The following is a 26,879-nucleotide window of genomic DNA, read 5'->3' as shown; positions in this document are numbered from 1 at the left end:
AGAAAATCATTACAAGGTTTTATAAAAATTAAGCCTTGAATAAAAACTGAGCCTTACAGTTATAATAATAACATTTATTTTTAAAAGGCATAAAAGCATACTGAAACTAAAATTACTCTGTACGTTAACCATCTGGAATTTAAATAAAAACTTGAAAAAAGAAAAAAATAAAAAGCATAAAAATATTTCATGTGCTCTAACTAAAAAAAAAAAAAAAAAAAAATCAAGTTGAGTTTATACAGACATGGTAAGTCCCAACTAAAAATCTACAGTCCAGAATTGGTAACTACTATAACTATTATCATGCAATAAATACATATGTGGAAGTTTTCTCCAAAAAATGAAATAAAATTCAACTGGAACTTATGTAATGGATATTATTATTATAGTAATAAATAAACATGTGGGATCTGTGTCCTAAAATACAAGCTAAGCCAGAGGGCAAAGGTGGCTGAGTAAAGCCAAACAGATTTTGCAAGCCACCAAGAATGGAAAAAGAACTGATCTTAAATTATGTTTCTAAACAGTAAAGTGGTCAAAAAAGTAATCTATAATGAAGGAATATAAATTAAGTGCTCACAGATCATTTGGTCTCTCCCACCTTTTGTTCCTTTTCAGCTGCTAGTTCTCTTTTTCATCATTTTTAAAGAGATTTCAGACACCCTCATTCCAATAGTTTCCCTTCAATTTTACTTTACCGATGAAACTCTGCAAATAGTCGTATACAAAATACAAATATATAAAACACACCAAAGCATAAAGTTCAGGCTCAAAGAGTTCGGGGAGAGAGAGGTTACTGGAGCACTCTCACTTGGGCCTTCACACCACCTCTCTGAGATAGCTTCCCAAAGACCCCTAAATTTTCCTCAGTACAGTGTGTAACATGTCATTCCTTGTTCAAACCGCTCAATTTGTAAATGAGGAAGTCATAGCCTAGAGAGTGAATTTAAGTGAGCTGCTTGAGAAAAAGGCCCGTTTCCTGGTGTCGCTGCTGAAATTGAAATGCTTTCTCTTCCTCAGAAACTCTAATTTAAATTTCCGGGTTAAAAATCATTTCTTATCAGTTACAAATTCATGCACCCCTTCTATCCCAAATTCCTATTAAAATTCACACAGGTCAATAAGCCGAACTTTAAAAAGTGTCTACTCATGGTCAGATATTCTGCTAGGGACATGTTATCTGTTTTCATTCAACCATCACCAAAGCCCCAGATCAAGAAACTGGGTTCAGAGAGGTACTGTATCCTTCCCAAGGAGAAGAGACATGGTATGCCAAGGTCACGGAGCTAGCAGAGTGGAATGCTGATCTATGCTACTCCAAAAGCCAAACCTCAGACTCTTGCATTCTTTCTAATGTAAAACTTTCCCAAATCTTTGCCTACCTTTACACAGGCCCCCAGAAATACAGAATTGTAAGGGATCCTGTCATTTCACACAGGATGTACTTTTCCATCCAGACTTGTAGAGTGCCTCATGCTTCAGCCAACACAAAGGCATCAAGCCTACTTTAAACTCAATCTTCAGAACCATATAAATGCTAACCCCCAGCCCCATGCTGACCGTCAAATCCTAACATACCTCTACAACTTCCTTTACAAGTATGGGTTACATAAATGTTCAGTCTTATGGTAAATAGGAAAAGTTAAAAACCTTTTTTTTTTTAAGTTTATTTTGAGAGTGGGGGAGGAGCAGAAAGAGAAAGAATGAAACAGAGAATCCCAAGCAGGCTCACGCTGTCAGCACAGTGCCCGATGTGGGGCTCCATCTCAAACCTGAGATCATGACCTGAGCTGAAATCAAGAGTCAGATACTTAAAGGACTGTGCCACCAAGGAAAGGTTAACAACTCTCAACAAAAGGGCTACAAAATCAACTTTGAGCTGAGCATGAGATGACAGACTGGTGCTTTAGGCTGAATACTAAATATTATCTAATAAGATATAGGAAGTGTGTACTTAACGGCGGCTTTGGGACAAAGGATGGTTGTCACTACCAGTAGAAGCCCGAGTTGGCATTAAATAATTTTAATTTGATGGGAAGTCAAATTACGGAAGAGAGTTGGACCCAGAGCTGATATTAAAGTACTGGTAATGGGAGAAGAGATTTTAAACAGAACTGGGGCTTGGTGCCACCCTCTGGAAACTGTGAGCCCAAGATTAGACAAGTCCTAGGCACTAGGGGTCTGAAACTCCGGGTGGGCTCCGGTGCCTCAGCTGGGGTGGGTTAGGCCCGGTGACCTGGGAAGCCCCAGGGGGACTGGGAAGCCCCAGTCTTCTCCCACGCCCGCCCCGCCTCGCCTTACCTTCTGTTGGAGGTAGTGAACCGTGTACTTCGTGGGTACAGCGGGGCGGGATGTGAGGCTGGCTGACCTGTGCAGAGTGCTGAGGGCCCTCAGGGCCAGCGGTACGGGGATGACCTCCCGAAGCATCAGGAAAGCCAGGAGCAGGAGCAGGACAGTGTGGCGCCCCATGGCCAGGGTGGCAGCTGCAGAGTGAGTGGGAGCGAGACCAGCAAATGCGGGGAGCTAGAGTCCTAAGCTCCACCCACCGCAGATGGGCTCCTCCCCCGTGAAACCCAAAGCCACTCTGCCCCACAGCAACACAGCCCAAACCTGGTAACCCAAACCACACCGCCCGCTTCCCAGAAGGCGCCGCAACTTTTCTATTTTCCTCCCGTGCAGTCTCTCTCTTTAGAGTCCACCTTAATTGTGATCACACTCCAAGTCTGCCCTTACCATCTCAGGACCCCTCCTACCTGACTGCCGGAATCCCATCCTTTCCCTGAGCGCTCCCCAAGCCCACCTTTCCCCGCCATGCCCTGTCTGCCTCAATTCCACTGCCACACCCCTTGCCCTCAGCAAACCCCATATAATGGTAATAATAATAGCTACCATGACAATTTATTGAGCGTTCTTTACATGTCACTATTATCGCTAGGCATAATGGCACACATACCAACTCATTTAACTCAAGCAGCGCAGCAATCTTGTGTGTCCTGTATGATTACTACTCCCATTTACAGATGAAGAAACTGAAACTCCGAGAAGTGTGGGGACTTGCACTGGGTGACTCAGGAGGCAATGGAGCACAGCTTCGCAGACCACTCGGTCTGGCTCCTTGCACCCACTTCCAGTATGTTAGCCAACCACCTCCTGTGGTACTCTCTGTTCATGAATCACCCCAAACTTCTATGTTGCCTACATAACTCATCCCATAACGGGAGTCGCCCAGGTAGCCCCCGACTCCCGCTTGGTCCTGGGCCCTTCTCCCAGGATACGCCCCCCTTTCTTCTCCCGGCTCCGGGTAGCCTCCCTTCCGTCTTCACCGCGCCGCCAACCCCTTTCGCCCAGATACCACTCCTCCTTCCAGTCACCCTGCTGAACCCCGATTGGAGAGGTGCTACCACCCTTTCCTGAGATTCCTATGCTACCCCCCAAACCAGCTTTATAGACTGTGTCACTACCCCACCAGTCAGGGAAGAACATTCGCCAAACCCTGTCTCTCTACCCCCAATTCGACGAAAATGGTCGTACCCGAATGCTCACAGAACGCGGTGTTCAATCTCCACCCTCTGCGGCGCCTTCTTCTGATTGGCTCTGAGGGACCAAGGCCAAAGCGTCACTTCCTGCGGAAAAGGACGCGGGAGATTCGATTCAAGGCGCTTGGCTGGTCGCTGAGTCCTGGTGGCCTGCGCCAACGAGCGTCGCCCGGGCAGGTCTCGGTTCTGTGTCTCAGGTGAGGAGCTGTGGGGAGAGAGTCACGGGGCGCGCAAAGGACGAGGCCCCTAACGAAGCCTTCATTGTCGTTATAAATGAGACTTAACAGCATTCTATTTTGTTTCTTCGGGAGTTAGTCTTTTCCGTAAAACAGTGGTCGGGAGGGTAAAGAGTAAAAAGGTCGGTCATTTAAATTTTAGTGCTGTTGATAACCGCTCAGCGAACGTTTACTCAACATTTACTGTGCCATCGAGCTAGTTACGGGGGAGTGTCTGGAACCGGTAATACGAAGAGGAAAAGTACTACTCCAGCTTTTGAGGTGCTCAGAGATATGGTTTTAGCAGGCTGCTATGACGAGTTAATACGTACGGAAAGGGAGTCTTTTCCAAACCTCTTTGACGGCCTGGAGGGAAAAGTGCTTCGCTTAAGTGACCAGTGTGCTCAAACCAGAAACTGGCAATTTTCTAGACTCCTTCCTTATCTCCTATCCAGCCACTCATTACCAGCCTCTTAAATATCTCAAATCCTTAAAGTTCTCGCCACTTAAGTCATCAGCCTCCCAGCGAGTCTTCTTTCAATCATGTTACTTTCCAATCCAGTCTCCATATTGCCAGGCTAAATGTAAATCAGATCTGATCAGGGCACCCCCCCCCCCCTTTAAAGCCTTTCCTTGCTTCCTATTTGCCCTCAGGTTTAAGTCTAAACTCCTTCACATGTTTTACAGGGCCCTTCTCACCTAGCCTTTGCCTACCTCTCTTTGTTTTTCACCACTCTAGGCTCCAGTCCTACAAAATGCCTTTTTTGAGTTCCTCAAATGCACCTTCCCATCTCACCTGCAGACCTCTTCTAACCCCATCCCCAACGTAGCCAATTCTTACCTCTTCTTTAAGTCTCAGTTTATTAAGCCTTTTCAGTCAGGAAGGCTTTACTGCCCTGCAAGGTTGGGTCACAAAATACCCAGTAGTTATTCCATAGATAGTTGTAAGTGCCTCCCTCTGCCAAGAATTGGTAGGCCCTGAGATTACAATGGTAAAGAAGTTAGATTCTTCACCTAATGGAACTTAAACCTTTTATGCAGGGAGTTAAGGATAACAGGGGAATCTGATGGAGTTAGGTTGGTCTGGGAAGGCCTCCCTGAGGTCTTAAAAAACAATTCAGCCAAGTAAATTTGAAAATGAATTAGCTTTATTAAATGATGCAGGCAGCATCTTATCTAGCAAGTAGAAGGAGCTCTGAAGAGTTGTACAAAATGGAAGGTTTTTATAGGAAGGAGAGTGAGGCAAGAAAATTATTACAAAAAAAAAAAAAAAGGATTGTTCCAGGCAAGGTCACTTTCCCTCAGGGGGGAGAGCGAGGAATCTTATACAGATTACCTTTGTAGGAGGGAGAGAGCCTGATGTCGGCACAGATCGGAAAATTCCTTACTGACTAGTTAAGACTACATTTCTGGGGAAGGTTGAAACTACAGTTAGATTTAGATATTAAGCCCTGGTTTGGGGACTCTGCCTAAGTGACTCCATTTGGGATCTGTGATTTTCTTTTTAACAGAGGAGTGGACAGTTTACAAGGCTTAAAAGGTGAGAATGATCCACCCACGCAATAGAGAAAAGGAAGAAAATTCCAGAGTGAATAGGTTGTGCAAAGGCCTAGAGGCAGGAAAGAGCTTGGCATTTGGGTGTTCAAGAACCTAAGAAAAGACCAGTGTTGCTGGAATATATTCAGAAAGAACAGGTGATGAGTCTGGGGAGATGGGCAGGGACCAGATCATGTGGTTAGGTTAATGCAGCAGCAGAAGCAGGTGATGGTGGTTTGGATTAAGATGGTGGCAGAATATAAGGGAGGGAAAGTAGATGATGGTTTTTAGATATGGAAATAGATCCAAGGACACACTGATGGGTATAACGTGGGATCTGAGGGAAAAATAAATGAAAGATGACTCCTAGGTATTTGACCTGACTTAACTGGTTGGAGAGTAGTACCATTTGGTGAGATGAAGAAAATTGTAAGAAAAGAATGTGATGTCTGTCAGATCGGATGGCGGCCCCCAAATGTGGGGAGATAATCGCATAGAATCCGGTGGCGGTGCAGGTGGTGAAAGGATTCATCCAAGGCAGAACAAAGGAGATAGAAGTTTATTGAATACACCACAAGGGAGCAATGGGCAGGACAGCAAAGGAGAGACCATCTGCCTCAAGGCAGTGGGGGTTGGGGGGCCGTTTTTAAAGGGAGAAGATGAGGAGGTGTGGCTTCGAATGGAATTTTCCCTTTTTTGGTAACTGGTCCATTGGTCGGTTAGGGCCTACGGATATTTTGAGGTGGGTCACCTGACGGGCCTGTCTGTATTCAGCCAGGTGGTCACTGTGTGCCTTTTTGCCTTGCTCTACGTTCCATTGCTCAAGACTGTTGTCTAAAAGCAGCTTCTACAAAGCAGTTTGAGAGGAAACTAAGAATTCAACTGTTTTACCTTTTTTACTTGAGATGTCTGAAATATCAAAATAGTTGGCTCTCTGGTAAGCTGTTGAGATGTGGAAATCTGGATCTTGCAGATATTATATGTACCTTATAAATTTCTTGAACACTAGAGCCTGTCTTTTCTATCTGTAACTGTCCCCTTTCCCATCCCTAGAATAGTACTTGATGTATCATAAATTCATTAGACAGACTGTGTTGTACTAAGATATTCTTGGGTAGTGTTTTGAGTTTTTTGTTGTTGTTTTGGGTTTTTTCTTTTAAGTAGGCCCCATACCCAGTGTGGAACTTGAACTCGGTGTCCTGACATTAAGAGTTGCATGCTTGGGGTGCCTGAGTGGCTCATTGGTGACCATTGGCTCAGATCATAATCTCACAGTTTGTGAATTCAAGACCTGCATCGGGCTCGCTGCTGTCGGCACAGAGCCTGCTTCAGATCCTGTCTCCCTTGTTCTCTGTCCCTCCCCAACTCAAGCGTGCTATCAAAAATAAACATTAAACATTAAAAAAAAAAAGTTGTATGCTCTATGGACTGAGCCAGCCAGCCGCCCCTCTTGGGTAGTATTTTAAAAGTATTTTGGGGGCTCCTGGGTGGCTCAGTCAGTTGAGCGTCTGACTTCGGCTCACGTCATGATCTCACGGTTTGTGGGTTCGAGCCCTGTGTCAGGCTCTGTGCTGACAGCCTTGGAGCCTGAAGCCTGCTTCTGATTCTGTGTCTCCCTCTCTCTTTGCCCCTCCCCTGCTCACGCTCTGCCTCTCTCTCAAAAATAAATAAATGTTAAAAAAAAATTAAAAGTATTTTTCACTGGGGCTCCTGAGTGGCCCAGTTAGGTAAGCAGCCAACTCTTGATTTTGGCTCAGGTCCTGATCTCACAGTTCCTGAGTTCAAGCCCCATATCAGGCTCTATACTGACAGCACTGAACCTGCTTGGCATTCTCTCTCTCTCTCTCTCTCTCTCTCTCTCCCTCCCTCTCTCCCTCTCTCTCCCAAAATAAATAAATAAATAAACTTAAAAAAATTAATAAAAGTATTTTTCACCAATACTTCTCCAAACAAAAGAGGTTTTCTTTCTTTGTTTTTTGTTTAATTTTCCGTCTCCTGCCTTCTCTTATCCCTTTCTAGAATTTTCATGTTACTGTCAGTAGATCATTTCTCAAGGATTTGTTATGACTACTTTTATTTTATTTTATTTTTTTTTTATTTTTTTTCAACGTTTTTTATTTATTTTTGGGACAGAGAGAGACAGAGCATGAACGGGGGAGGGGCAGAGAGAGAGGGAGACACAGAATCGGAAACAGGCTCCCGGCTCCGAGCCATCCGCCCAGAGCCTGACGCGGGGCTCGAACTCACGGACCGCGAGATCGTGACCTGGCTGAAGTCGGACGCTTAACCGACTGCGCCACCCAGGCGCCCCATGTTATGACTACTTTTAGAAAAATTAGACACTGTACCCTTGGGGGTGACCTTTAGATAGTTTTAAGTAAACAGCTCAAAATAGTCACCCTTCCCATAGGTGAGGCCTCTTGGCCTATATAGTATGAAACAGGAAATCTGAGAGCAGCAAAGTGACAGGTTTTCTTGCAAAGCAAGAACAGTTTGGGGAGTATGGAAGCTGCCCCATGATGGGCCTCTTTGACATGAAGATTCTTTTGAGTTAAAAAACAATCAAAATCTAGCAGATTCAGGAAAAGCTTTGTACTTCCTCTACCCACTTCTCCTTAGTTCAGGATGACATATACAGTATACCTCATTTTGCTTGACTGTCTTTGGAATTTCCATGTCTGTGTGGATTCCTGTACGTATGCGTGTATTAAATTTGATTTCTTGTTAACCAGTCTCATGTCAATTTGATTCTTAGTCTAGGTAAAAGGACCTTGAATGAGACAGGAATTTGTGTCCCCAGCAATATTAAACACTTAATTAAATTTTTCTCCAAGATCTAACGTTTAATAAGAATTATTGTAGGGGCACCTGGGTGACTCAGTCAGTTAAGCATCTGACTTTGGCTGAGGTCATGATCTTGAGGTTTGTGAGCATGAGTCCTGCTTTGGGCTCTGCTCTCAGCGCAGAGCCCACTTCGGATCCTCTGTCTCCCTGTCTCTCTGCCCCTTGTGTGCTTGTGTGCTCTTGTGTGCTTGTGTGCTTGTGTGTCTCTCTCAAAAATACATAAACATGTTTAAAAAAATTATTCTGATTTTCTAGGTTAGCCCAGAGGAGAAAAAAAAGTATGTTAGTGTGTGTGTGTATGTAGGGGCTAGGGGCATGGTTTTTCATATTAAGCTGCTTTCTAGGAAATTGATAGTGAAGGAGGTAAGCTGAAGGGTCCCCAGATAATAGATTAGAGCAAAGATTTACAAAGTAATATGAAAGATACTGTAATGCTCTCAGGCTTTACGATTTAACTATAACCATGTTAATCACAAGTGTTGTTCACTATCCGATGGCCTCATTGGCTAGCCAGTGATTTTCAAGCCTAGGCAGCATAAACATTATCTGAGAACTTGTGAGACATACAAATTCTCTGGTCCTCCTCCCAGATTTACTGAGTCAAACTCAAATTGGGTCCCAGAAGTCCATTTTATTAGGCCTTCTAGGTGATTTTGAGGCACACTAAAGTTTGAGAACCACTTGGCTAGTATGAAAACAGATAGTAATCAATGATTTATGTATCTGGGCCCATTGTCAAAACCATCTCTCGTGTGAAAAAGATTCATCAGCTGTATTAGCCTGATTCCATTAAAATATTTGATTCACGTAATGCCCCCTCTTCAAGCAACTTTCTCTTTATAATTTGGCTTGACATACAGTTATACCCAAAAGAAAATACGGGCTTAAGCTGTGTCCCCTGTGATTATAATTTTTCATGGCAAATTAGTAAAGCACGTTTGGATATGGTTTATATTCTCATATAGCTTGACTAGAAAGAAAGAAAGCAGGTATTCCAGAGCATTTTTATAAAGTTTCTTTATTTATTTTGAGAGAGAGAGAGAGTGCAAGCACACACACAAATATAAGGGGGAGGGGCAGAGAGAGGGAGAGAGAGGGGATCCAAGCAGGCTCTGAATTGCCAGCACGGAGCCCAACTCAGGGCTCAAGGCAACGAACCACAAGATCATGACCTAAGCTGAAACCAGGAGTCAGATTCTCAATAGATGAACCACCCAGGCACCCCTCCTTGTTTCTACTTTTATGTATGAGAGATTGAGAGGACCCAAGATTTGCTTTATATGTTATTGCTGAGTTCCCTACCTAGTGTTTTTTTATATTTATTGGTTTTTAAAAGTATAAATGTAATGCATTTTCAAAATACCTTTTCTTTTCTTTTTTTTTTTTTTTTTAAGTTTATTTTCAGAGAGAGAGCATGCAAGTGCACATGAGTGGCAGACAGGCTAGTGAGAATCCCAAGCAGGTTCTACACTGTTACTGTGGAGCCCAGTGTGGGGCTTGATCCCACTAACCATGATGTCATGACCTGAGCCAAAATCAAGAGTCGGCCACTTTACTGATTGATGCACCCAGGTGCCCCCAAAATACTTTTCAAACAAAGATTATGTGTTTGCCTATTTTCCTTTCTCCCCACTCCTCCAAGCTAAGACTAGAAAAGTCTCCTTGTTATATTTTCTCATAGCATTATGTACATTTTTTTTTTTTTAAGAGAAGGAGCATGTGAGCAGGGGGGAGAGAGAGAGAGTGAGAAAATCCCAAGCAGGCTTCATGTTCAGTGAGGAGGACAATGCAGGGCTTGAACCTACAGTCCTGGGATCATGACCTGAGCCAACATCAAGAGTCAGATGTTTAACCAAGTGACCCAGGAGCCCCTAGTTTTTTTTATAGAGTTTACTATGTTAAAATTCAGTTAAATTTTTTATGTGATTATTGTCTGTTTTGCCCATCACTTATATTATCCCCAGTACCTGGTATTTAGCAGCTGCACAATAAAAAATTGACAATATGTATTGGAATATGGTTTTCTGGCTGTGCTGGAGCTGAAAGAACTGTAACGCTATATCACCATCCTTATCAAAAGCAAGAGGTACTAAATATGAAATTGTTCCCAAGTCTATCATAAGGTTTCATAACTTTAGTATATATTTATTCCTGATGCTTCATTCAGTTCTCCGTCAAACATGAATTTACCACACTACAAGCCAAACAGTAGAGAGCTAAAACCAACTAGATAACAAGTGTCCTGAAGGAAATACTATAAAAACAGCAAAAGGAATAACTAACAGTGACTGCCTGAAAGGATCTTAATGCATTTTTGTCCACCAGACAATTAATGAGAAGCCTTCTTTCCATTTCTGAAGTTTACCAGGTGAAACATAAATAGTAAAAATAGTTTAATGACCTTTTTCATTTTGCCAGTAATTTGTAAATACTGTAGTTTTTTAGACATACTTATTTGATCCACTAGAGGGCAATAAACCCTTACATAAATATAATTTAATCAATTTTACTTTTAAAATCTAGCAATTAGTGCTTGCACAGTGAATTTAGAAATAACGCAAATATTTCTGCTTGTGTTTTTCATTTGTTGGTGAGCTGTCTGCCCAATTAGACAGTAAACATCTTTTCATTGTTTTCCCTACAATAGCACAGTGTCCTAGTTAGTTATCTTTTAAGGTTTATTCTATTTCCTAAGGTTTGAATTTGATAACAGTTTGTCTAAGAATATGATCTGATGAATGCCCATATAGTTGTGGTACAATATTTTGTTTTACTTTTTTGTGAGAAAGAATCTTTTTCTTTTTTTTTTTTTTAAGTTTATTTATTTTGAAAAAGAGCAAGCATGAGCAGGGGAGGGGCAGAGAAAGAGGTAGACAAAATCCCAAGCAGGCCCTGCACTATCAGCACTGAGTCCAATGTGGGGCTTGAACTCATGAATCATGAGGTCATGACCTGAGCTGAAGTTGGACACTTCACCAACTGAGCCACCCAGCGAACCCAGAGAATCTTTTTTTATGTCTAGAATTTTTTTGAGGGAGAGCGTGAGCGAGGGAGGGGCAAAGGAAGAGGGAGAGAATCTTAAGCAAGCCCCACACCCATTGCAGAGCTCGATCTTACCATGAAGTAGTGACCTGAACCAAAATCGAGTCAGACCCTTAATTGACTGAGCCACCTAAGTGCCCCTAAAATTCTATTTTAGAGCCCTAAAGAAGATAGTCTCTGCTCATAATTTGACCACAATTAAGGGGGAACAATGGAAATGAAGATATAATGTGGATGATTAAAATAAGTTTTAAATAAGGTATTATATGTGAAACTATTCTGTGCACTCTCTATATAAATATAAGATTATTTTGTGATTTGGTAAAATTGTGTATTTAGTGGTATATGGCAAAACTGGCTTTAGGTAAAGGAAAGCTAAACATCAAGAAGAAAGTTAACAGCTGAAGTTCAGATTGACAGTTTTTGAGCTTGGCCCTGAGGATATAATGAGATGGTCCCTCTAAGATCTTACACTGGTTTCCAGCAAAAAAACATTAAACAGGTAAGTTTACTATGATGTGGAAAAAAGTAGGGTCTTTAACCTGAGAAGCTTCCTGGAGATGAAAGCCCCTGAGAAGACTCTTAAAGAAGAATAAGCATTAGCCAGGAAAATGAAAGAGCATTTTAGAGGGAAGAATGAAAAGAAGCAAAGGCAGAGAAATGTAAAACATATTGTAATGGGGAAATGTTGGAGGGTTGAGAAGAGAACGAGGGATGTGTTCTCTTTAAGCATAGATTACTGACACATAAATAACGAGAGAGAATCAAGAGAAAAGGTATTTGGGAGAATAAAACCAAATGGAAATGATTAGAGTAGACAAAGAAAACAGATGGTAGGACTATAGAAGTACAGTAGTATAAGATGCAGAAAAAAAAGAAAAGCCATCATCTTTTTGTTAAAAGAGGAAGCCTTTTGTATTTTTTAAGTTTATTTATTTGGAGGGTAGTGGGGCAGAGAGAGAATCCCAAGCAGGCTTCATGCTGTCAGCACAGAGCCTGACATGGGGCTTTATCCCACCAACCAAGAGATAATGACCTGAGCTGAAATCAATAGTCAGAAGCTTAACCGGCTCAGACACCTAGGTGCCCCAGAGGAAGGCTTTTTAAATGGAGCTTTAAATGAAAAAGGAAATTCTGTTATATTGCATATACCTACTATCATGAAATTTTTTCTTAAATTGCAAAATTCTGCTTATAGTTTTCTATTCAGAATATTGAGAGTATAATATATTCTGAGCACTGGAGATATATAGTAGAACACAAGTTAGACTACATCCCTTTCTTCAAGGAACTTTCAGACTAGTAGGGGTAGAACAAACAAAAATAAGTAAGATAATATATGCATTTTCATGGTTGGATATATCACAAGCAGCATTAGTTCTATGAAGGAATAAAATGGGTGATGCCACAGAAGCTAAGAGGAAAGCTGGTGAGTCTACTTGAAATAATGTGGGGCTCTCTCAGGGGTAACATTAGAGTTATAGATTACTCTTCTTAGAAGCTTCTGGGAAGAGAAATTGTTTGGTGTGTTTGAGGAGCAGAAAAAAGGCGAGCATGGACTGAAGTGCAGAGATTAAGAGGGAGTGTGGTACAGGGTGAGGTCAAGGAGGTAAGGCTAAATGACCAAGAGCCTCATAGACCACTGTAAGGAACTGTGGCTTCAATCTAAATAGCATCATTTTAAGCAGGTAAGAGACAACATTTTTCAGGAGGGAGCTGTGCCTTTATCTCCCATAGCTCACAGATAGGTGTACCACCGTGTTACACTCTACCCCAAACTGGATTTTAGAGATCTAGAGGGAAGATGCCTTTGCTGACTTACATTCTATCATTTGTTGTGTTGGAAAGGAACTTGAGGTTAAGAGCACTAATTCAGTATTCTGTGACCTTTCTGCCTTCCCCTTGTAGCCCATTCACCTACTCTACTTTGCCCTTAGAGATTGCCTTGTGACCTAAGAGGACAACCAAATCTGGGACTACGTATCTGCTTATGATAAAACCTTACTGCTCACGTTATCCTAAGGGTCCCAAAACAAGGATTAACAACAAAGAATTAGGATTAGATTTTTTCTTTTTTCTATGCTCCCTTTAATAACATAGGTCAGTGATTTATATAAATCCCTTTATGTTTCATCTTTTTATTTTTAAGTAGGCTCCATGCCCGATATGGGGCTCAAACTCATGACCCTGAGATCAAAAGTTGCATGCTCTACTGACTGAGCCAGCCAGGCGCCCCTTTATGTTTCATCTTTGCAGGTTTTCATCTTACTGCCTAGATGGCAAGATTTTATTTTCACAGAAATATTTGATTGATAGAATCAGTATCACTTTGTTTGAATTTGCTGATGCCAGTCACAGAAACAGTTCCACCCATTTTCAGAAATTGAAACCTTTTGCCATATGTTTACAAATGAAAATTTATTGATGCAACTCTATCTTAAACATGCTTTGAATAAGCTAATCCGTTTAAAAAAATTTTTTTTAAGTTTAAGTTTTTTATTTTGAGAGAGAGAGAATCCCAAGCAGGCTCTGTGCTGTCAGTGTGGAGCCCGACACAGGGCTTGATCCCACGAACCACGAGAGCATGACTTGAGCCAAAATCAAGAGGCAGTCGCTCAACCGGCTGAGCCACCCAGGGGTCCCAAGCTAATCAATTTTTAAATTTTTGATAAACCAACATTTGAATTTTTAAAAAGAGGAGACCATTGCTATTTTACTGTTCTGCTTCTCTGAGTGTTTTATACAAGGATCTTAAAGTACTTTGTACTCTCTTGACCATGTAACATTTTTATTTTTCTGTTTGCAGAATCAGAATTATCTTTTTTTTTTCATTAGGCTGTGTAAAATATATACACCGAAATCTAATAAGGTGATTTTTTTTTCAGCCAAAAAGAACCATTTACCAATTTAGATTCTTTAAAAGAATCATGTAAGTTTCTTTAAGTTCCTTCCTATTAATTGAAGAAACAAGCTCTTATAGCTCTTTTAAATATGTGACAAGGTCTAAATGATATCTTTCCTGGTTACTGGGATGCAGCATTTATTAAAAAATAGAATATTTGTTTGAGCTACTTTGTTTTAAATCTTGTTTTCTTACTATTAATAGTTTTAATTAGGCAGAAAAATAAAATGAGTTTTCCAATACATTGGCACTTAACCACAAAAGCCATCTATCTATTTGCTTTACAGTGGAGGCTAAGTTGTTTTCCTAAGAGATGAATTATGTACATACAGTTAAAGATTTTCCAATCATCCCATGGCTATTCTGTTTTGTAGGACACAGTAAGAACACATGAATGGAGGGAGAAGATTTCTTCTTGCCTCAGTTCTTGCTCTCCAGAATTCCAGTTTTATCTATCCATCATGTCAGAAGTGCTTCTCTCGACTAATCCTGATCTCCAAAAGGTAAAAATAAAGCCTGTGGCGGCGCCCTGGGTCATTCAGTCTGTTAAGCGTCGACTCTTGACTTTGGCTCAGGTAATGATCTCACGGTTCATGATTTCAACCCCTGTGTCAGGCTCTGCACTGACAGCATGGAGCTTGCTTAGGATCCTCTCTTTTGCCCCCACCTCTGTCCCTTCCCTTCTGCTCTCTCTCTCTGTCTCAAAATAAATAAACTTAAAAAAAAAAAAGTAAAGTCTGTAAGCATGAGAGGAAATACATGTGTACACTATAGATTTCCTACGACTCAAGGGCAAGTAAGGTTTACATCCATCATACCAGAAACCATCCCAAAAGTGGAAAGGAAACTAACTGTGCTAGAGCATTTACAGAAAGGACTTGGTGAACCAGGACTATAGGTGAGAAGGGGACATGTGATCCATTAGGGGAGCCAGAGCATTGGTCTTTAGGCTGGACAGAGAAGCAACAGTAGAGGGGGAGTTGCCAAGTTCAGATCTCTCTCAGGCCAGGTGGAGCAGTTAGTGTGTGTTTCTGTGTGTCTTTTCTGCCTTCAAAGCCCTGAACAAGATTCAAGCTACTCTTCCTTCCCCTTGAGCTTACTCTGAGGATGTTCTCTTGGAAGTTTTGGTTCCACGCAAACCAGGTGGTGCCTGATCACCTCCAGATCCTAGGCCCTACACATGGACCTGTACAAGAAGACCCATGGGAGGAGAAGGCACCTCTGGGAGCAGCCCAGGAGGCACCAAGCATCCAACTCCAGTCTAAGGAGACCCAGTTCCAGTGTGAATCTCTGGAGACTTGGCCTTTCCCAATGAGTGAAGATGACACACAGTCCAGGGACAAAGGATCACTGCCACAACCACTCATTACAAAGTAGAATCACAGGTGTTCTCAGAAAAACTCACCACTGACACCTCTACTTTTGAAGCTACCTCTGAAGTTCAGAGCACTTTAGAGCAGCAACAGAGAAATCCCGAATTGGAGAGAACGAGGCGGTCCCCTGTCCAGGAGAAATGCTTCAGGCAGATGATTTTCACTCATAAGAAAACTCCCACAGGGAAGACCGTAAATGTAGTGAATGTGGTAAAGTCTTCATTTATCACTCACACTGTATATCCATGAGACAATTCATTCTGGAGAAAAATGCTGTAAGTGTAGCAACTGTGGGAAAACCTTCAACCAGAAGTCAAACCTCATTCAACATCAGAGAATTCATACAAGAGGAAACCCTACAAATGTAATGAGTGTAGGAAGTCCTTCCGGTGGAGTGCTCATCTTCTTTGGCATCGGAGGTTTCATTCAGGGGAGATGTTGAGAGACTAAGAGAAAAATTACCAGGTGTACCCTCAACTGCAAAGAAAAGAGCCCCCCCCCCCTCCCCCCCGCCGTTCCCGGAACCAGCCAGGGCGTGCCCGGTTGTGGTCTGACCTAAAGGCGGGAACCAATCAAGTTCTGCTGAGTGTTCAAATTTAAATGACAACCAATAACAGCTCTGTAACCGCGAAAAATCCCTAACTTGTTTGTGCCTGTCTATAAAAGAAGCTGTAAGATCCTCCTGGCTCCTGACCTCTTAGCGTCACCGGTAACGAGTGCGCGGAGGTCCGGGTTCGAACCTGCAATAAACGACCCTTGCCGCTTGGCTTTGACTCTGGACTCTGGTGGTTTGTTCTTGGGGGTCTTTCGAATTTGGGCATATCAATGTCCTATGAGTGTAATGAGTGTAGGAAGACCTTCAGTCAGAATTCATATCTAAGTCAGTATCTGAGACTTCACAGTGGAAAGAAACCTTTTTTATGTAAAAAATGTGGGAAAGCTTTTAGGTGGAGTTCAGAGCTCCTTAATCGTCAGAGAATTTATTCCAGAGAAAAGCCTGCCCAATGTACTAAAGGTGAAAGTGCCTACAGACAGAATTGTACTTTTGTTTAATAAATTGTGGGACTATGGGGCGTCTGGGTGGCTCAGTGAGTTGAGTGTCTGATTCTTGATCTCGGCTTAGGTCATGATCTCACAGTTTGTGAGATCGAGCCCTGCATCAGGCTCTGAGCTGACAGCTGCCCCTCCCCAGCTCACTAGCTCTCATTCTCTCTCTCTCTCTCTCTCTCTCTCAAAATAAGTAAATAAACATTAAAAAAAAATAAGTTATAGGACTAGATTACATAAAAGTTAGTTATAATAAGTTCTTTTGAAAAAATTCACCGTACCAGGACATAAGATTTTCTTGGATTGGTTCTACTTTAGAGGAGAAAAATAACTTCTTGAGAGTACATCTCAATCCTGATGAAAATTTAGTCCACTTCTGGAATATCCCTAGAAATAGGGTTTTTTTCTTTGTTTCCTTATTGTTTGTTTATTTTTGCGTTATACCTAGATTATTTTTTTAAATAAATTCCTTGAGAACAGAGACTGTTAGAAATCTCTACCTTTCAGCAGCTTGAATGGTGCTTGACACATAATACTTTATTGTGGTCCTGAGATACAGGCCAATTATACCTGAGAGTCTAAGATTCTTTGATTTTTAAAGTACAAGTAAGGGTTAGGGTTGGAGTTTTTTAAGAACACTTTCTTTTCTGCATAGAGGATATATAGTAAGTACTTAGTAGTATGGAAGAATAGTATGCCAGCAATATTCTTTTTTTTAATTTTTTTTTAATGATTATTTATTTTTGAGAGAGAGAGCGTGAGTAGGGGAGGGGCAGAGAGAGAGGGAGATATAGAATCCGAAGCAAGCTCCAGGCTCAGCAGTCAGCACAGAGCTGGACAGGGGCCCTGAATCATAAGATCATGACCTGAGTGGAAGTCCGATGCTCCTGCTCAATCGACTGAGCCCCCAAGCGCCACCCCCACTCCGCCCCCAGCAATATTCTTAAATAGTCTGTCTAGTTAGCATTCAATGGGGAAGGATTAGCAGTTCCAACACCCATCTAGACTTTAAGGGATCTTTCCAGAAGATCCCCTTATCACTTGTTCTTTTATTGAGCCATTTTCTCAGGTATGCATTTATAAACTCAGAACAACCCCACTTGTGGTATTCATCATTAAATCCTCAGCATCCAGGCCAAGGTCTAGTTTATAACAAAAGCACAAAAATGTTTGTTGAATGAATGAATGACAATATGATAGTTTCTATAGGTACACTTTACGTATTGCAGTATGTTATGGTGATTAAAAAGCATAATTCTCTGGAGCCAAACTGCCTTTTCAGGAGCCAAACTCCCAACCCTGCCACTTGAAACTGTAGCCTTGGGCAAGTCACTTGAATTATCTGGGCCTCAAAATGGGGAAGGTAATATCTGCCTCATTGGGTTGTTATAAAGGATATAATGAGTTAAGATACATGAAATGCTTATTAGGACATTGTGTGCTACATAATCAGTAGTCTATACATGTGAAATATTTTTAAAACTGGTTTTGGGGTGTGTTTTTTTACCAAGTCATTTATTTTAAAGATAATCTGCCTCAGGGCACCTGGGTGGTTCAGTCACCTTTAGCTCAGGTCGTGATCTCATGGTTCACAAGTTTGAGCCCCATGGTGGGCTCTGTGCTAACAGCTTGGCCTGGAGCCTGCTTTCGGTTCTTTGTCTCCCCCTCTCTCTGCCCCTCCCCCTGTTTGCACTCTTTCTCAAAAATAAACAGTAAAAAAAATTTTTTTTAAAGGTAATCTGCCTCAAAAATTTAGGTTGAACAGTAGTGCCATTGTTCCCTCTTGAGTCTGGTAATAATAATAGATAACATTAACAAACATTTACCATACACGTAAGTACTTTGCTAGGAGCTTTGTAAGCATTATATTTTTTAATACACCAGCCCTATGAGGTGATGCTATTGTTAATGCCAGCCTTCAGAGGAGAAAAATTAAAGCTTAGAAAAGTTAAATAACTTGCCCCAAATAACACAGCTATCTAGTTAGTGGCAGAAGCATATTCAAGCCTAAACAACATGACTACTGGCTATATTCCTAATTACCAAGTTACCTTCAAATTAGCAGGGGAATATGTATCCAGAATGACATCACTGACCCCCTTCCAGAGCTTAAGATGCCCTGGTAATGGAGCTCTGACTGAACTGTTTCGGTACATAAAACCCACAGCAATTGTCCTTGCATGTAGAACTATAGTCCACAGAAATATAACCTATTGTCTCTATATATTATATTGACATTATATAAAAAATACATCCCTGTGATTTCCAGTGTGTATCTTTTCTACTGTTACTTCTGCTTCCCTTTTTTCTTACTTGGAATCATTTGTAAGCCAACACAGGAAACAAATTCCTCACCCTCTTGGGGCACCTGGATGGCTGAGTTGGTTGAGCATCCAACTCTTGATTTTGGCTCAGGTCATGATCCCAGGGTCATGGGACCCCGCCCCGTGATTGGCTCCATGCTGAACATGGAGCCTGCTTAAGATTCTTTCTCTCCCTCTGCCCTGCTTCCACATTCAGAAAGAAAGAAAGAGAGAGAAAGGAAGAAGGGAGGGAGGGAGGGAGGGAGGGAGGAAGGAAAGAAGGAAGGAAGGAAGGAAAGAAGGAAGGAAGGAAGGAAGGAAGGAAGGAAGGAAGGAAGGAAGGAAGGAAGGTTTCTCTCATTTCCCCACGGTTACAGAAGAGCAAATTTATGACAGAAGAATTCTATACTCTAGCCTTTACACATTTTAGAGACAATGAAGAGCAAAAGGTCTGCTCCCTAAGAATTTTATTGAACCTCAAATCTTTAGCAACAGCAAACAAAATAGGTGTTTGTGTCCTATGGAGTTAACTTTTTTCTTTTTTTAACCTTCAAAATTAGAGCAGTGATGATTTTCAAATTGCATTCTCCATGTAGGAGGTGCTTCTAGAGGGAAGTAGGAATTAGAGAAGCAGTAGTGGCCAGGGTTGACTAGTAGGTAGGCTCTAGGGCCCCCACTTTAGTTTGTAAACTGCAAAATGCTGATGCATATTTTTCTAAGATTTACTAATAGTTTTACATTAGACCCAAATGCATTATTAATACATAAGGGGAAGGTTAGATGAATGGATTAGCACAGAGCCATTTTCAGTGTGGCAAAAAGATAATAATTAGCACAGATCTAGTGATTATGAATCAGTAACTTCTTATAGAAAGGATTAACCTCTGTTCAAAATAGTCACCTTGTGAACTATGGATTTTAAGCTCCCCCTAGTGGCTATCTGGCAACCATCAATTATACAACCATCTCTACATTATTTTATATTTGCATTTTACCACTCATTTTGAAGCCAGATCATTAGGGACACGAGACAAAAATAAAGTCGTAGGATTAACAACTACCATAAGATGTACTAAGGGGTTATTTTGCTAAATTTAAGAACCTGAAAGATGGCTATCACAGTTGTAAGACCTTGCAAACAACTAGAAAGGAGGGAAACACTAAGTAGAGTTGACAGTAATCATCACAGTATTTAATATAACTATGAGGAAGAAGCAGACCAATAGTTATTAATTTGGCAAGATCTGCACTAGATCCTTTCTTTACTTTCTTTTCTTAGATTTTGTCTCATTTTATTCTTCAACCCCATTTTTACAGATTAGAAAATCAAGGTTTTAAGGGATTTAGTAACTATCCCAAGACCTGACTGCTAGTACATAATAGTAGAGTTACAGTTGACCATGGAACTAGGTACTTTGTGTATCAAGATTTTTTGAATATTTCAAGATTATTCATTATTCTCTTCACAGATACTGTTTTCTTAATAAAAGATAGACATTAAACATCAGGTATTCTGTTGGTGTGGTGTTCACTTCATTAATGTTTACTTTGCCTCCCAATTCTAGACTGTTTATTATATGCCTCGATTTGTTAATGATAATTTACCCAATAAGAAAATCTATCTGTTCCTCCCTTCCTCCTTTCCCTCTCACTCTCTCTCCCTCTTTTTCCACTTTCTCCTCTCACACAGTTTTTCTTCAGGTTTCTATCAATTTGGTGCTACTTAAATCGTAAAAGTAGTTGTTATGAATAGAGATTCAAAAGATGTTGGTTGAAATTGTTTAAGAAGGATATAAGTTATATAAGTACATTTGTACACACAATATTATTTTTAATCTCTTCCAGATTTGTTTCCTGTAATATAAAAAAAAATTAATGAACATCTCTATCCTTTTTTGTTTCCTCCACTCTTTCAGGTCTAATTGTCCAAAATGTGGCTCCACTGGTAAAGCTGAAAATGCCAGTTACAGATATAAACTTTCCTTAAAAGTTGCAGAATCAAGCAAATTGTTTGGCATTACTGTATTTGGGAGCTGCTTAGATGCATTTTTTGGTCTTACAGCCACTGCTTTGCACAGGTAAGAATATTTAAAGCATTTTTTTTTTCCTAGCTACTCATTTAGTATACCAATAGAATTTGAAGATACATGTTTTTAAGATAGTATGCATTTAGTTAAAATATGATAGCTTGACCTCAGATCATCAGTTCCTTTAAAAGATAATCAAAGAAATAGAAAGGTATTTATTTTCTGATTACACATTGTGATGTTAAACTAGGCTCCTTTTAGTTAGACCAACTGAAGTGTAGTTAAAATATTAATTTACAATAGTCCAATCCAGATTGGAGAAATACGGAATAGGAAAGTAAAATTGTTTCAAACCATTTCAAACTATTGAAGTGGCTAAAGTCCCTTGAGGTTGAAGAAGCTATTGAGGGAATATTTGCATATCAGAGGTAGAAATGTTGTTGTTCCTCTCACTTACCTTGTGTCTTCATCTGCATAGTTTGACCTAATAAGATGTCCTGAGACGTATGAAAGATATATATAAGCAATTAAAACTTTTTCTTCCCTTCAGTCTTCCACCCTCCTCCCCCAATCCCCTGACAGAAGAAATCTCTATTTCCTTGTAGTTGAGAGCAAACTGCATTGCCAGGGAAGAGAAAAGAATTGCCTCTGCTTTGAGGACAAGGGCTAGAGATTCCATTACTACTCCTACAGCCACTTTTGGAATAAATACTGGGCCTGATTACTAGGAAGGCATCTGCTTTATAATACACTTGATAGTTTTTGGCTTTCTAGGCTATGGGACACTAGAGAGGGAGCAAAATTGCCTTATTTTTAAAGACACTTTTTTCCTACATGTAACTGAAAAGGTTATACTGCATTTTCAAACTAATTGTATTTTCTTTATGGCAAGTTAAAATTTCAAATTTTTTCTCTTCATGTTTTTAATTTTCTTTCCAATCAAGGTACATTCAGGACCATAATGAAATTTCAGAAACACTGGACAGTGATGCAATTCAGAACCTATTAACTAAAGCAGTTGAAATTTGCTTCATTGGACAAAGCTTTATTTTTGGAGTGACGGTAATTAAAACTAGCTTTCTTTTTAGTATTCCTTTAACATTTCCATTGTAATAAATGATTTGACTTTTCTGAGTAGTTTTTAGGAGTCATAAATGTGAGAGTCTATAACATTTTAAATGTATAAAAAATAGGTTATACATGATCTGTTAAAACACCAATGTGACAACTCCCTCTTTCAAAAGTCAGAAGAGCCCAGTTCAAAGATTTCAGAGCTTTAAAAATCCAAATTTATTTTAAATTCAGAATACATAATTTTGTTTTGATATTCAGTGTTTATTTCATCTCCAAATTTTGTTTAAATTCTGTAGTAAAATTTGTATCAACTCTTTAGCTTTTTGATTCTATCAGCTGTAAAAGAAGGAGGGAACGAACATGGAAAGCAAAGCGTCTAAATATTGGTTACTTTAAGGATAAGTGGGAAGGATGGCCTTAAAGAATTATAAAAGTGATGTAGAAGTTACAAGAATATACTGACTCTAAAGGAATAATCATTTTCTGTCTCCTCTATGCTAAAGGAAACAAATGGAAATTTTGCCCACACTGGATTCAGGGTTTGACAAGTGGGAATAGAGCATTCCATAGCTGAACAGTGAGAAGAACTCAAAGCAGTAAATTAGGAGTTACGAGTTACAGAGCTTTTTTTTTTTTCCTGTTAAAGTCTTAGATGGTTCTTGTTCTTTTTCTTATTTTTTTTTATTAAAGTTTATTTATCTTGGCGGGGTTGGGGGCAGGGAGGAAGGGACATAAGTGAGGGAGGGGCAGAGAGAGAGAATCCCACGCAGGCTCTGCATTGTCAGTGCAGAGATGATGTGGGGCTCAAATTCACGAACTGTGAAATCGTTAACCAAAATCAAAAGTCAGGCTCTAAACCAACTGCACCACCAAGTGCCTCTCTTCTTCTTCCTTTTTTTTTCTTTTTTCTTCTTTATGAGTGGGAACACTTCCTTAAACATTCGAAGTTTATGGACACTAATGAGAAATATAATAGTAGGCACTATTTATTGAGCAACTACTATTTGCTAAGCACTATAGTTTTCCAAGTATTATTGATAATACAGTAGTCCTGCATATTTATCCTTAATTTATACATGAGAAAACTAAGATTCAGAGAAGTTAAATAATTTGTCCTAAGCCCCAACCCTAGTAAATGTTAGAACCAGTCTCTTTACTCAAGGTTTATTTCTATTACTTATGCTTCTCTACCTATAACACTACAGAAATTAAAACTATAGGAGTAGGAGATGTAATTGTGTCTGTTTTAATCTGTTAAGTCCCTGTTTCACCTTTGAGTCAAAGGAAAAAATGTGTATTCTCATTTAAGTTCATTTACTTTGACAGAATTTTGGAAACCAACATGGACGAGGTTCAGATTCCAATAACTTCTTAAAGCAACGTTCTGACCACAAGAGAGAAGTAAGAGCACTAATAGCTTGCCAGATTGTTCTACCAGACCCAGGTGTTGCAGGCTTCACTGTCATTGACTACTTCCATCAGCTTTTGCAGCTTTCTCATTTCAGGAAACTTCATGATGGCTCCCAGGCACCAAATAGCCACTTACTTGCTTTAGAACACACAAATAGTGATCTCAGCAGCATATGTGGCCCTGACAGCAGTTCTGGTTTCTTCAAGTCCCATGGCAGAGATAGTTTTTCAAGATTCTGGCAGGCATCACTTGAACTCACTTACACACTTTCACACCTAACAGGTGATAATTTTTCAGCTTCAGAACAAAGCAAGGCCATTGGTACTCTTCACCAGAACAGAAAGTGCATCTCTTTTTCCGAGGCCACTGGTTCCCATAGCTGCCATGATGCCTTTCAGGGTTCTTGGAGCCTTGTTTCATACATGGATAAAAAGAGTACATCCCAGAAGTTGGATGAAGAACTTGTCTTGCAAGCTTATCAGCCCAGTGTAGTCCATAGCAGTCATGAAATCGGAATTGTTGACTCTAATTTTTTCCCTTTAAAAATGCGAGAGCTCCTGGAGTCAAATAATAAAAAATCCTTCCACAGCGCAGTGGAAATTAAAAATCAATATTCCCAGCATGAGCTAACATGTGACCAGTATCTTGATTTAGATAACCCCCCTAGCCTTCAGAAGAGATCTACATGTTGTACACCTTCATCACTCAGACTTGAAGAAATAGCTAGTGGTTCCCAGGACTGTGACACTGAGATTTGGGATGATCTGCCATTCTCTGAAAGCCTGAACGAGTTCCTGGCAGTTATCGAAAGTGAAATTGCTACAACTCAGACACATGCCAGTAATAGGAAATGTCATCTAGATAATATCGATAGATTACAGGCAGACCACGTCAGGTTATCTGTGGCTTCCCAGAGAACTGGAGCCTTGCATACACCACCTGTAGCTTTAAGATCATCACAAGCAACAGTCAAGGCAAGCTGTAGCAAAGATAACTTCTTTTCCAACTGTGAAGCAAATTCAAGTCCTTGTGTTCAAAAGGAGTCACAGTTAAATAACACAGCAGAGGTTGTCTCTATAAATAGTAATGGAAGTGATATTTCTGAATATTTTCCATCAAATGCTTATCTCTCAGCTCTGTTTCCATCTTCAAAAAGTTTAGGAACAACAGTTACTCTGAAGTCTACCAGAATTCCACTACATAGGGCTGAAATTTCACTTAAGCTCACTACTTCAGAGAGTGACCATTCTTGTCTCAGTAGCAAATGCTTCAATAGGTGTGGAGAAAAATCACTTTCAGAAATGAGTGAAAAGTTGGTAGCTTTGGGTTCTAGGAGATATAATGATGTTTCTGACCTTTGTAACTTAGAAAATAAACAACATTGTAGATGGCCAAAGAACCAAGATGACCGTTTTACAATTTGCAGGAAACTTACGTATCCTTCAGAAGCTCTTGGCTGTAGTCCAGATACAACTACAATTACACTGAAAGAAATGCCTGGTAGACATATCAATAATAACTTAACACAGAACTATTCTACTGGTCACGAAGGTAGCTACGATGCTTCTGCTGATCTCTTTGATGATAGTGCTAAAGAAATGGACATCACAACAGAAATTACGAAAAAGTCACAGCATATTTTGTTACAGTGGGGAAAATCTTTGGCAGAAAGTTATCATATAGAATCTGATTTTCTAATGAGATCACTCCCTGAGAATTCCAGCCAGTTTTCACAAAAATTGTCTTTGCAAAGTATGTCTGCCACTCTATGTCCAAGAACATGCTCTTCTCCACCTCATTGTCAGTCAGATTCAGAATATGATTTTGTAGATAGCCAAGACTTTGTTCCATGTTCACAGTCAACTCCAGTTGCAGGATTCCACCAAACAAGAATTCATGGGATGAAAGGAGCTTTCAAAAACTTACCTGACCTTTATTTGGATCTTGATGGTAACTATAAAAAAAGAAAGATTTCCTCTGAAAATGATGCACAGCAAGCCACCCCTAGCTGTCCAAACAATGTAAGGACGCCGAGCCAGAAATCCAGAAGCCCTGTTATATCTGGTATTCCACAACCAGAGGTTTTCAACAATAGTCCTTTTGCTGAGTGTCTTGAAACTGAAGATGAATGGGTCCCTCCTACCACTAAAAAAGTATTTCCTTCAGAAATGCGTGGATTCCAAGCCTTGAGTCTAAGGAAATGCTCTGCTGCCTGTGATTCTCCTGATCAAAAAGAACCACCGAGAAAGAAACTGAAATGTGTCAAACGAAGAATTGAAAAATGTTTAATTAAAAAGGAGTTAAAGAACATGTTTACAGCAGGAGTAACGAAACAGAAAACTCTTAACACTAGTTCAGACTGGTTTTGCAAAGAGTCAGTTTTGGGACTTGATTCTTGTTCAGAAGTCAAATGTTGCCTTCCGTTTTCAAAAAATTGGCCACCTTCTGTGCCTGAGACTAAAAGCAGTTGGTCTCCTGAATTATTTTCATAAGTCACCTGAACCTAATTGCTAAACTTTTAAAAGTAAATCTGTTTGGAAACTTGGCTCCCGTGGTATGGAAGGCAATCTTGCCATTTTGAGAACTTGAACAGAGGCAAATAGTAAATAGGTATCGTCATGCTTTTTAAAACATAAACCCTTTGTTTGGGCACGTGGGTGTTGCAGTCGGTTAAATGTCTGACTCTCTTGATTTCAACCAGGGTCATGGTCTCATGTTTTGTGAATTCCAGCCCCACACTGGGCTCTTTGCTGAGGGTGCAGAGCCTGCTTGGGATTCTCTGTCTCCCTCTCTCCCTGCCCCTCCTGTGCACACGTGTGCTCTCTTTGTCAAAAATAAATAAACTTAAAAAAATAAAAATAAAAAATAAAGCCATTGTTTTTTCCAGCATACATTTGTTCAAACACTTTGGCACTTTATCTTATATTGTTGATTGTCCTTTAGTAACACTGTTAATTTTGCTTATTAAAAGTATTAGTTAAAATCACATGTATATTTAGAAATAAAGCTTTTGCAAACCAAAACTTAAAGTCTTGATTGGTCTGTTCATCTCAGAAAATGCCTGCTATATGTTAGGGCCAACTACTGTGCTGAGTTTGTGATACAAAGCTACCAGATCAGTAATCTCAAAAGATTTTAGTCTGCTGGATAAGACAGACATATAACACAATTTCAGGGCAATGCAGTAAATGCAGTGATAGAGGTTTTTAATGGGTACTAAAACATTTATGTTGGTATGGGAGTGTGGTACAGAATTAATTTAACCCAGCAACATTTATGGGCTGGGGATAAGAAAGGTCAATAAAAACCTACTATTTACAGTTAAATGTGAAACTGTCATTATTTTATTTAGTAACTATTTATTGAATGGTCACTACATATCAGGCACTGGGCTAGGTGCTAGGAACTCGAAAATGAAAGTCAAGCCTGTTCCCTCAAGAAACTCAAGGTCTAGTAAAATAAACAATTAGTAAGCATCTGGTAAGTCCTATGATAGGAGATAAGCTTGAAAAGCTTAGAGGAGCAAAAATGAGTAGTTTCTAGACTATCCTTAGCAGCACCTCAGCTGT

The 26,879-nt window shown here is 40.2% G+C and overlaps 2 protein-coding genes across 4 annotated transcripts in view; one reads left to right on the top strand and one right to left on the bottom strand.

Annotated features, from left to right (window-relative positions):
* The window catches only part of PRCP (prolylcarboxypeptidase), a 76,559-nt gene extending 73,066 nt beyond the window's left edge, over nucleotides 1-3,493 (bottom strand). The window contains exons 1-2 of one of the 3 annotated variants that reach the window (XM_047070950.1): nucleotides 2,954-3,493; nucleotides 2,302-2,483 (exon numbers count right to left, since the gene is read on the bottom strand). In XM_047070950.1, the coding sequence (XP_046926906.1) occupies nucleotides 2,302-2,469 (168 nt within the window). In that variant the 5' untranslated portion in view covers nucleotides 2,470-2,483; nucleotides 2,954-3,493. Of the gene's footprint in view, nucleotides 1-2,301; nucleotides 2,508-2,953 lie in introns of those variants that run through there. The other 2 variants (XM_047070951.1, XM_047070952.1) reach the window with 2 other exon arrangements.
* Nucleotides 3,494-3,664: 171 nt separating this feature from the next.
* Nucleotides 3,665-26,007, top strand: DDIAS (DNA damage induced apoptosis suppressor). Its single transcript, XM_047070948.1, has 5 exons — nucleotides 3,665-3,733; nucleotides 14,450-14,578; nucleotides 20,715-20,876; nucleotides 21,770-21,887; nucleotides 23,226-26,007. The coding sequence occupies exons 2-5, from the start codon at nucleotides 14,466-14,468 to the stop codon at nucleotides 25,800-25,802; spliced, it is 2,970 nt and encodes a 989-aa protein (XP_046926904.1). The 5' UTR covers nucleotides 3,665-3,733; nucleotides 14,450-14,465; the 3' UTR covers nucleotides 25,803-26,007.
* Nucleotides 26,008-26,879: the final 872 nt, after the last annotated feature.

The sequence above is a fragment of the Lynx rufus genome, unplaced genomic scaffold (genome assembly GCF_022079265.1).
Source record: "Lynx rufus isolate CCGP_SWC_20201006 ecotype Redwood Valley unplaced genomic scaffold, mLynRuf1.p SCAF_9, whole genome shotgun sequence".
In the NCBI taxonomy this organism is placed as follows: domain Eukaryota; kingdom Metazoa; phylum Chordata; class Mammalia; order Carnivora; family Felidae; genus Lynx; species Lynx rufus.
This window is presented reverse-complemented; position numbering and strand designations above follow the sequence as displayed.

Coding starts and splice junctions, on each gene's coding strand:
- DDIAS (XM_047070948.1), top strand. CDS start 14,466: ATGAATGGAGGGAGAAGATTTCTTCTTGCCTCAGTTCTTGCTCTCCAG. Junction 14,579..20,714: donor CTAATCCTGATCTCCAAAAG/GTAAAAATAAAG, acceptor CCACTCTTTCAG/GTCTAATTGTCCAAAATGTG. Junction 20,877..21,769: donor ACAGCCACTGCTTTGCACAG/GTAAGAATATTT, acceptor TTTCCAATCAAG/GTACATTCAGGACCATAATG.